The sequence below is a fragment of the Lissotriton vulgaris genome, chromosome 10 (genome assembly GCF_964263255.1).
Source record: "Lissotriton vulgaris chromosome 10, aLisVul1.2, whole genome shotgun sequence".
Classification (NCBI taxonomy): domain Eukaryota; kingdom Metazoa; phylum Chordata; class Amphibia; order Caudata; family Salamandridae; genus Lissotriton; species Lissotriton vulgaris.
The window spans coordinates 677,374-688,869 of NC_141698.1; the positions used below are offsets into that span (position 1 = coordinate 677,374).

Below are 11,496 nucleotides of genomic sequence, written 5' to 3' on the forward strand. Positions count from 1 at the left end.
TTGACCTGTCCGGTATCACAGTCCTGCTGAGAAGTGCTTGACCTGTCCGGTATCACAGTCCTGCTGAGAAGTGCATGCACTGTCCTATATCACTGTCCTGCTGAGAAGTGCATGCACTGTCCTATATCACTGTCCTGCTGAGAAGTGCATGCACTGTCCAATATCACAGTCCTGCTGAGAAGTGCATGCACTGTCCTATATCACAGTCCTTCTGAGAAGTGCTTGACCTGTCCGGTATCACAGTCCTGCTGAGAAGTGCATGCACTGTCCTATATCACTGTCCTGCTGAGAAGTGCATGCACTGTCCTATATCACTGTCCTGCTGAGAAGTGCATGCACTGTCCTATATCACTGTCCTGCTGAGAAGTGCTTGACCTGTCCGGTATCACAGTCCTTCTGAGAAGCGCATGCACTGTCTTGTATCACTGTCCTGCTGAGAAGTGCATGCACTGTCCTATATCACTGTCCTGCTGAGAAGTGCATGCACTGTCCTATATCACTGTCCTGCTGAGAAGTGCTTGACCTGTCCGGTATCACAGTCCTGCTGATAAGTGCATGCACTGTCCTATATCACTGTCCTGCTGAGAGGTGCATGCGCTGTCCTATATAACTGTCCTGCTGAGAAGTGCTTGACCTGTCCGGTATCACAGTCCTGCTGAGAAGTGCATGCACTGTCCTATATCACAGCCCTGTCCTGCTGAGAAGTGATCACACTGTCCCATTAACTGCACAGCAGACCTGCTGAGAAGTGCTTGTACTGTCCTATATCACTGTCCTGCTGAGGAGTGCTTGACCTGTCCTGTATCACAGTCCTGCTGAGAAGTGCATGCACTGTCCTATATCACTGTCCTGCTGAGAAGTGCACGCACGGTCCTATATCACTGTCCTGCTGAGGAGTTCTTGATCTGTCCTGTATCAAAGTCCTGCTGAGAAGTGCATGCACATTCCTATATCACTGTCCTGCTAAGAAGTGCATGGGCTGTCCTATATCACTGTCCTGCCGAGAAGTGCATGCACTGTCCTATATCACAGTCCTGCTGAGAAGTGCATGCACTGTCCTATATCACTGTCCTGCTGAGAAGTGCTTGACCTGTCCGGTATCACAGTCCTGCTGAGAAGTGCATGTACTGTCCTATATCACAGTCCTGCCGAGAAGTGCATGCACTGTCCTATATCACAGTCCTGCTGAGAAGTGCATGCACTGTCCTATATCACTGTCCTGCTGAGAAGTGCTTGACCTGTCCGGTATCACAGTCCTGCTGAGAAGTGCATGTACTGTCCTATATCACTGTCCTGCTGAGAAGTGCATGCACTGTCCTATATCACTGTCCTGCTGAGAAGTGCATGCACTGTCCTATATCACAGTCCTGCTGAGAAGTGCTTGTACTGCCCTGTATCACTGTCCTGCTGAGGAGTGCTTGATCTGTCCTGTATCACTGTCCTGCTGAGAAGTTCTTGACCGGTTCAATTCAATTTCAAATCTTTATTTCAGGGGCGGCACTAGGCTCATGGTGGCCCTGGGCACGGAGCGTAGGTAGGGGGCCCCGGAAGAGGGTGTCCGGGCAGGGCGGAGCGCGGAGGCCGGTAAAGGGGGGGGGGGGAGGGGGGGGGGAGGGTCAGGGTGCTTGGAAATGGTACAGAGCCGAGGGCCACCAATTCCCTGTCAGGGGCCACCACGCAAATATGTATCCATCCTCAGAGGATTATTATATTAAGGATATATATTGGCGTGGTGGCCCCTGGGGTTTGGTGGCCCTGTGCAGATGCACAGCTTGCACATGCCTAAGGCCGCCCCTGTTTATTTCGATCGTTTGATCATAAAAGATATACAACAATTCATCGTCATTTAAAAATTTTAAAAGGACTGTTAAAACAGAAATTGCAGTGTCTCAATATAACAGGTTTTCAGTGGTCCCCTGCCATCTTTACATGTCGAGTTCTGGCATACCACATTGCTGTTAAAAATTTAGCCAGGGCAAACACCGTTGGCGGGGATAGGTCTGTTTTTAAAACTCTTAAGGCGGGAAGGAAAGTTCTGAATCCCAGGTTTCTCAGTAGCGGTACCAGCCAATATCGTCTGCTTTTAGAGTAGGCTGGGCAGAAGAAGATGACATGGGCTTCACTTTCTCTGGTTTGAGCACAAACAGGACACAACTCGGTAGGCGGCTGTTCCGCCCACGCTTTAGTGAAGGTCTTTAGGGGTAAAGTCCCACACCTGCATTGCAGGAAGAGTTTCCTTGTTAAGGCAGGAGCCATGCCATCCAACACAGTTTCAAAGTTGTATAAATCTTTGGTTATGATGAAGGCATGCGTCAGGGAGCCCTCTCGGACAGTTGCCAGGCCTCTGGTAAGCATTTTTTCATAGTAAAGTCTGGAGAGTGCTTTCCCTGGGATCCTGGTGCTTGTGCTTTCTGGGTGTAGCCACAGTTCTGTTAGTCCGAGGGTATAGCATGTTGTCTTTATGTAGTTTAGCCAAGGTATCTTGGCGGCGTTAGGTAGGGTCAGGAATTCCTGCAACTCGGATCGGTAAGGAGTGAGGTCCTGACTGCTCCAGATGCGACGCCAAAATGTTAGAGGCTTTAGCCCTAGTTCTTCTGTTATGGGCCTCAGGGCCAGATCCAATCTCAAAGGCATGAGTGGGGTACTTATTGGTAGGGCAGTGAGTTGTCTTATAAATTTGTTTTCTGTCACCTGTAGATTGGAAGATGACGTGTGACCCCACATTTCTCCCCGTAGGTAACACCACCCGAGCCTGCATTTTGTAGATTTGGATGGCATGCACTGTCCTTTATCACTGTCCTGCTGAGAAGTGCATGCACTGTCCTATATCACTGTCCTGCTGAGAAGTGCATGCACTGTCCTATATCACTGTACTGCTGAGAAGTGCATGCACTGTCCTATATCACAGCCCTGTCCTGCTGAGAAGTGATCACACTGTCCCATTAACTGCACAGCAGACCTGCTAAGAAGTGCTTGTACTGTCCTATATCACTGTCCTGCTGAGGAGTGCTTGACCTGTCCTGTATCACAGTCCTGCTGAGAAGTGCATGCACGGTCCTATATCACTGTCCTGCTGAGGAGTTCTTGACCTGTCCTGTATCACAGTCCTGCTGTGAAGTGCATGCACTGTCCTATATCACTGTCCTGCGGAGGAGTGCTTGATCTGTCCTGTATCAAAGTCCTGCTGAGAAGTGCATGCACTGTCCTATATCACTGTCCTGCTGAGGAGTGCTTGACCTGTCCGGTATCACAGTCCTGCTGAGAAGTTCATGCACATTCCTATATCACTGTCCTGCTAAGAAGTGCATGCGCTGTCCTATATCACTGTCCTGCCGAGAAGTGCATGCACTGTCCTATATCACAGTCCTGCTGAGAAGTGCATGCACTGTCCTATATCACAGTCCTGCTGAGAAGTGCATGCACTGTCCTATATCACTGTCCTGCTGAGAAGTGCTTGACCTGTCCGGTATCACAGTCCTGCTGAGAAGTGCATGTACTGTCCTATATCACTGTCCTGCTGAGAAGTGCATGCACTGTCCTATATCACTGTCCTGCTGAGAAGTGCATGCACTGTCCTATATCACAGTCCTGCTGAGAAGTGCTTGTACTGCCCTGTATCACTGTCCTGCTGAGGAGTGCTTGATCTGTCCTGTATCACTGTCCTGCTGAGAAGTGCTTGACCGGTTCAATTCAATTTCAAATCTTTATTTCAGGGGCGGCACTAGGCTCATGGCGGCCCTGGGCACGGAGCGTAGGTAGGGGGCCCCGGAAGAGGGTGTCCGGGCAGGGCGGAGCGCGGAGGCCGGTAAAGGGGGGGGGGGGTCAGGGTGCTTGGAAATGGCACAGAGCCGGAGGCCACCAAATCCCTGCCAGGGGCCACCACGCAAATATGTATCCATCCTCAGAGGATTATTATATTAAGGATATATATTGGCGTGGTGGCCCCTGGGGTTTGGTGGCCCTGTGCAGGTGCACAGCTTGCACATGCCTAAGGCCGCCCCTGTTTATTTCGATCGTTTGATCATAAAAGATATACAACAATTCATCGTCATTTAAAATTTTTAAAAGGACTGTTAAAACAGAAATTGCAGTGTCTCAATATAACAGGTTTTCAGTGGTCCCCTGCCATCTTTACATGTCGAGTTCTGGCATACCACATTGCTGTTAAAAATTTAGCCAGGGCAAACACCGTTGGCGGGGATAGGTCTGTTTTTAAAACTCTTAAGGCTGGAAGGAAAGTTCTGAATCCCAGGTTTCTCAGTAGCGGTACCAGCCAATATCGTCTGCTTTTAGAGTAGGCTGGGCAGAAGAAGATGACATGGGCTTCACTTTCTCTGGTTTGAGCACAAACAGGACACAACTCGGTAGGCGGCTGTTCCGCCCACGCTTTAGTGAAGGTCTTTAGGGGTAAAGTCCCACACCTGCATTGCAGGAAGAGTTTCCTTGTTAAGGCAGGAGCCATGCCATCCAACACAGTTTCAAAGTTGTATAAATCTTTGGTTATGATGAAGGCATGCGTCAGGGAGCCCTCTCGGACAGTTGCCAGGCCTCTGGTAAGCATTTTTTCATAGTAAAGTCTGGAGAGTGCTTTCCCTGGGATCCTGGTGCTTGTGCTTTCTGGGTGTAGCCACAGTTCTGTTAGTCCGAGGGTATAGCATGTTGTCTTTATGTAGTTTAGCCAAGGTATCTTGGCGGCGTTAGGTAGGGTCAGGAATTCCTGCAACTCGGATCGGTAAGGAGTGAGGTCCTGACTGCTCCAGATGCGACGCCAAAATGTTAGAGGCTTTAGCCCTAGTTCTTCTGTTATGGGCCTCAGGGCCAGATCCAATCTCAAAGGCATGAGTGGGGTACTTATTGGTAGGGCAGTGAGTTGTCTTATAAGTTTGTTTTCTGTCACCTGTAGATTGGAAGATGACGTGTGACCCCACATTTCTCCCCGTAGGTAACACCACCCGAGCCTGCATTTTGTAGATTTGGATGGCATGCACTGTCCTTTATCACTGTCCTGCTGAGAAGTGCATGCACTGTCCTATATCACTGTCCTGCTGAGAAGTGCATGCACTGTCCTATATCACTGTACTGCTGAGAAGTGCATGCACTGTCCTATATCACAGCCCTGTCCTGCTGAGAAGTGATCACACTGTCCCATTAACTGCACAGCAGACCTGCTAAGAAGTGCTTGTACTGTCCTATATCACTGTCCTGCTGAGGAGTGCTTGACCTGTCCTGTATCACAGTCCTGCTGAGAAGTGCATGCACGGTCCTATATCACTGTCCTGCTGAGGAGTGCTTGACCTGTCCGGTATCACAGTCCTGCTGAGAAGTGCATGCACATTCCTATATCACTGTCCTGCTAAGAAGTGCATGCGCTGTCCTATATCACTGTCCTGCCGAGAAGTGCATGCACTGTCCTATATTACAGTCCTGCTGAGAAGTGCATGCACTGTCCTATATCACTGTCCTGCTGAGAAGTGCTTGACCTGTCCGGTATCACAGTCCTGCTGAGAAGTGCATGTACTGTCCTATATCACTGTCCTGCTGAGAAGTGCATGCACTGTCCTATATCACTGTCCTGCTGAGAAGTGCATGCACTGTCCAATATCACTGTCCTGCTGAGAAGTGCATGCACTGTCCTATATCACAGTCCTGCTGAGTAGTGCATGCACTGTCCTATATCACAGTCCTGCTGAGAAGTGCTTGTACTGCCCTGTATCACTGTGCTGCTGATGAGTGCTTGATCTGGCCTGTATCACTGTCCTGCTGAGAAATGCTTGACCGGTTCGGTATCACCGTCCTGCTGAGAAGTGCCTGCACTGTCCTATATCACAGTCCTGCTGAGAAGTGCATGCCCTGTTCTATATCACTGACCTGCTGAGAAGTGCATGCAGTGTCCTGTATCACTGTCCTGCCGAGAAGTGCTTGACCTGTCCTATACTACAGTCCTGCTGAGAAGTGCATGCACTGTCCTATATCACTGTCCTGCTGAGAAGTTTATGCACTGTCCTATATCACTGTCCTGCAGAGAAGTGCGTGCACTGTCCTGTATCACTGTCCTGCTGAGGAGTGCGTGACCTGTCCTGTATCACAGTCCTGCTGAGAAGTGCATGCACTGTCCTATATCACTGTCCTGCTGGGGAGTGTATGACCGGTCCTGTATCACAGTCCTGTCCTGCTGGGAAGTGATCACACTGTCCCATTTACTGCACAGCAGACCTGCTGAGAAGTGCTTGTAGTGTCCTATATTACTGTCCTGCTGAGAAGTGCTTGACCTGTCCTGTATCACAGTTCTGCTGAGAAGTGCATGCACTGTCCTATATCACTGTCCTGCTGAGAAGTGCATGCACTGTCCTATATGACTGTCCTGCTGAGGAGTGCTTGGCCTGTCCTGTATCACAGTCCTGCTGTGAAGTGCATGCACTGTCCTATATTACTGTCCTGCTGAGGAGTGCTTGACCTGTCCTGTATCAAAGTCCTGCTGAGAAGTGCATGCGCATTCCTATATCACTGTCTTGCTGAGAAGTGCATGCACTGTCCTATATCACTGTCCTGCCGAGAAGTGCATGCACTGTCCTATATCACAGTCCTGCTGAGAAGTGCTTGACCTGCTAGGTATCACAGTCCTGCTGAGAAGTGCTTGTACTGTCCTATATCACAGTCCTGCTGAGAGGTGCATGCACTGTCCTGTATCACTGTCCTGCTGAGAAGTGCATGCACTGTCCTATATCACTGTCCTGCTGAGAAGTGCATGCACTGTCCCATATCACAGTCCTGCTGAGAAGTGCCTGTACTGCCCTGTATCACTGTCCTGCTGAGAAGTGCTTGGCCTGTCCGGTATCACAGTCCTGTCCTGCTGAGAAGTGCTTGACCTGCCCGGTATCACAGTCCTACTGAGAAGTGCATGCACTATCCTATATCACTGTCCTGCTGAGAAGTGCATGCACTGTCCTATATCACAGCCCTTCTGAGAAGTGCATTGTCCTATATCACAGTCCTGCTGAGAAGTGCATGCACTGTCCTATATCACAGTCCTGCTGAGAAGTACATGCACTGTCCTATATCACAGTCCTGCTGAGAAGTGCATGCACTGTCCTATATCACTGTCCTGCTGAGAAGTTTATGCACTGTCCTATATCACTGTTCTGCTGAGAAGTGCATGCACTGTCTTATATCACTGTCCTGCTGGGGAGTGCATGACCTGTCCTGTATCACAGTCCTGTCCTGCTGAGAAGTGATCACACTGTCCCATTTACTGCACAGCAGACCTACTGAGAAGTGCATGCACTGTCCTATATCACAGTCCTGCTGAGAAGTGCATGCACTGTCCTATATCACAGTCCTGCTGAGAAGTGCATGCACTGTCCTATATCACTGTCCTGCTGAGAAGTTTATGCACTGTCCTATATCACTGTCCTGCTGAGAAGTGCATGCACTGTCCTTTATCACTGTCCTGCTGAGGAGTGCGTGACCTGTCCTGTATCACAGTCCTGCTGAGAAGTGCATGCACTGTCCTATATCACTGTCCTGCTGGGGAATGCATGACCTGTCCTGTATCACAGTCCTGTCCTGCTGAGAAGTGATCACACTGTCCCATTTACTGCACAGCAGACCTGCTGAGAAGTGCTTGTACTGTCCTATATTACTGTCCTGCTGAGAAGTGCATGCACTGTCCTATATCACAGTCCTTCTGAGAAGTGCATTGTCCTATATCACAGTCCTGCTGAGAAGTGCATGCACTGTCCTGTATCACTGTCCTGCTGAGAAGTGCATGCACTGTCCTATATTACTGTCCTGCTGAGAAGTGCATGCACTGTCCTATATCACAGTCCTTCTGAGAAGTGCATTGTCCTATATCACAGTCCTGCTGAGAAGTGCATGCACTGTCCTGTATCACTGTCCTGCTGAGAAGTGCTTGACCTATCAGGTATCACAGTCCTGCTGAGAAGTGCATGCACTGTCCTATATCACTGTCCTGCTGAGAAGTGCATGCACTGTCCTATATCACTGTCCTGCTGAGGAGTGCTTGACCTGTCCTGTATCACATGTTACAGATATGGTGGTCCTAGACGTAAACTTCCACACACAATATTTGATATTATTTCAAAAGAACTTTGTTCAATTCTTATTCCACATGCGAAATCAATCCTGCAATGAAGAATTTTGGAAACAAAAAAGAGAAAACACTAGCCCAAAACAAACAGATGTCCAGCACACACACAAAATAATTTTTCAATTGTTTTAAAAGTAGAGGAGAGAAGACTCTACTGTTTATTCTCAATAAAATTCCTCCTCATGGTACAGTACACAAATATGCAGTTTTTGTAGAACAGGGGGTTACCAAAAGGGTAAAGTGCATAGAGTGAGAAATTAGTGCTGGTGTAAGATAGAAAAGGACCAAGATGGTCAGGGGGTGGTGAATTACAAAATGTCTTTGAGTCCAAGGTTAAGATAATCCTTGGCGTGGTTCAACAAGAGCCTGCCCTCAATGGTTATTATGCAAAAAAATGTCAATCTTTTTTGCTGTCTTTGCGGCGATCAATTTGCTCGTTGCTTCGTATTTTCAGAGGGGTGAGTGGGCAGGGGCACAAAAGATGCAGGCTCAAAGAGGGGGAGATTGTCGACGTTTCGACCCAAGGATACGAAAGGCAATTGATATCCTCATGGACGGGTCTTCATCAGGACGGGAAGGTGCTAAGTTACATTACATTCATGTAACCCCAGCGGTGTGGGCGGACACCCTTTAATGGTGTGCCATATGCGAAAAATCAATTGGGTTTTTGAAAGCCGTCCAAACGTGCTCTCGAGTACCTCGCTGTCAAAGGCGATGGATGGGTATTGATTGGTCGGTCGAACAGTATACACGCTGTGTCTCCTTAGTCGGACTGCGCGGCCTATCAATGGGGCTCTGTCTGCTGGCTACTGTCCTATATTACTGTCCTGCTGAGAAGTGCATGCACTGTCCTATATCACAGTCCTTCTGAGAAGTGCATTGTCCTATATCACAGTCCTGCTGAGAAGTGCATGCGCTGTCCTGTATCACTGTCCTGCTGAGAAGTGCTTGACCTATCCGGTATCACAGTCCTGCTGAGAAGTGCATGCACTGTCCTATATCACTGCCCTGCTGAGAAGTGCATGCACTGTCCTATATCACTGTCCTGCTGAGGAGTGCTTGACCTGTCCTGTATCACAGTCCTGCTGAGAAGTGCATGCACTGTCCTATATCACTGTCCTGCTGAGAAGTGCATGCACTGTCCTATATCACTGTCCTGCTGAGAAGTGCATGCACTGTCCTATATCACTGTCCTGCTGAGAAGTGCATGCACTGTCCTATATCACTGTCCTGCTGAGGAGTGCTTGACCTGTCCTATATCACTGTCCTGCTGAGAAGTTCATGCACTGTCCTATATCACTGTCCTGTTGAGAAGTGCATGCACTGTCCTAAATCACTGTCCTGCTGAGAAGTGCATGCACTGTCTCATATCACAGTCCTGCTGAGAAGTGCTTGTACTGCCCTGTATCACTGTCCTGCAGACAAGTCCTTGACCTGTCCGGTATCACGGTCCTGTCCTGCTGAGAAGTGATCCCACTGTCCCATTGACTATGCAGCAGCCCTACCAAACAAACCCCCTCACAGTTCTGCAGAGAGGCCAGCAAGGCCGTTCTGTTTCTTGCTGGTTCGCTCTGCCCCTTTGAAGCGGTGTCTCTTCTGGGGTTACTCTCATGCACACTGTGCGGGGGCAGCTCGCGTGTGAATGCTGTAAAGTCAGATCAAATGAAGGGTAAACACCGAGCGCAGGGAGGGGCAGCACAGCCATGAGTGCCGGAAGTGACGCACACCCTGGGGCAGAGGGTGTGAAACCAGGGCAGACTTCAGACTCTCAGTTACTGCAGGAATGTGGCTTTACAAGACTCTTAGAGGGAAGGCAGGGCCCCAGCTGGTCTCAGACTGCCCTTCATGCCTCAGAGCAGGACCTGAGCCACCTGCAAGCTTCCAACCCCAGGGCAGCCGTGCCAAGCGGTGATGCCACCCGGCCTGTGAGAAGCCAGGGCAGCCGTGCCAAGCAGTGGTGCCAACAACCTGTAAGAGGCCAGGGCATCCGTGCCAAGCCGTGGTGCCACCCAGCCTGTGAGAGGCCAGGGCAGCCGTGCCAAGCCATGGTGCCACCCGGCCTGTGAGAGGCCAGGGCAACCGTGCCAAGCCGTGATGCCACCAGGCCTGTGAGAGGCCAGGGCAGCCGTGCCAAGCCGTGATGCCACCCAGCCTGTGCAAGGCCAGGGCAGCCGTGCCAAGCAGTGTTGCCACCCGGCCTGTGAGAGGCCAGGGCAGCCATGCCAAGCTGTGGTGTCACCCAGCCTGTGAGACCACTGTGCCCTCCTAGGCCGGGTGCCCCCACGCTCCTCCTGCTGCTCTACTGCCGCCTCTGCCTTGGACTTCACCGCCGCTGCAGGCGACCCAGCCGCCGCTGAGCCGCCCGCATTCCTCTTCCTGTTTTCCCGCCGCTGCCTCCCTGCGGTCCGGCCCCCGCCAGCCGATTGGTCAGCCCGCAGCCCGCTCCCGCCACCCAGCGGACCCTCCCTCCCAGCTCCCTTATTATGACGCCACCACGCACGTGCAGCGGGCGCGCCGATTGTGCGCCGAAGGCGCGCCAAAGGCAAGCCCGTCTGCGCCCGTCCGCGCCTGGACTGCGCCCAGCGCCAGGAACCCTGGTCCCCGAGGCTGCCAACCCATTTGCCGGTCCTACGACGCCGCTACACTCAACGCACTCAACACCGGCCGAACCTCCGGATGCTACCGAGCCACCCCGCGACGCTCCCACGGACCCTTCTGCTGCCGAGCCTGCAACTTCTCCTGCATCCGGACCTGCACCGCACCCGCCAAGACGAGTACCAGCAGTAACCACCTGAAGTGCATCCTGCTCAACACCCGCTCCGTCCACAGACACGCCATGGAACTCTGGAACCTCCTCGACACCACATCTCCAGACGTCGCCTTCCTGACAGAAACCTGGATGAACGCCTCCTCAGCGCCCGACATCGCCATCGGCATTCAGGACGGATACAAGATCACCTGGAAGGACCGCGTCAACCAGACTGGAGGAGGCATCGCCATCGTCCACAAGAACACCATTCGCATCACGACCAACTCCAACGACACCCTCTCGGCGGCCGAACACCTTCACTTCCAGATCCACACCAACCCCAAGACCACCCTCAGAGGCACCCTCATCTACAGACCCCCCAGGACCCCGCACACAATTCAGCGAAGACATCGCCGACTTCATCAGCCCACACGCCCTCCCCTCGCCGACTACATCCTCCTCGGGGACCTCAACTACCACCTGGAGAACAACAACGACCGCAACACCACCACCCTGCTGGACAACCTTGGACTCAAGCAACTGGTCAACACCCCCACCCACTACGCCGGCCACACGCTTGATCCAGTCTTCTCATCCAGCAAGCACATCACCTTCAGCCACTCCACAGAACTTCACTGGA

The 11,496-nt window shown here is 51.4% G+C and overlaps 1 protein-coding gene across 1 annotated transcript in view; it reads left to right on the forward strand.

Annotated features, from left to right (window-relative positions):
* Positions 1-2,716, forward strand: part of LOC147684270 (uncharacterized) — a 44,306-nt gene extending 41,590 nt beyond the window's left edge. The window contains exon 5 of the mRNA XM_086942303.1: positions 2,698-2,716. Within this exon, the coding sequence (XP_086798429.1) occupies positions 2,698-2,716 (19 nt within the window). The remainder of the gene's footprint in view (positions 1-2,697) is intronic.
* Positions 2,717-11,496: the final 8,780 nt, after the last annotated feature.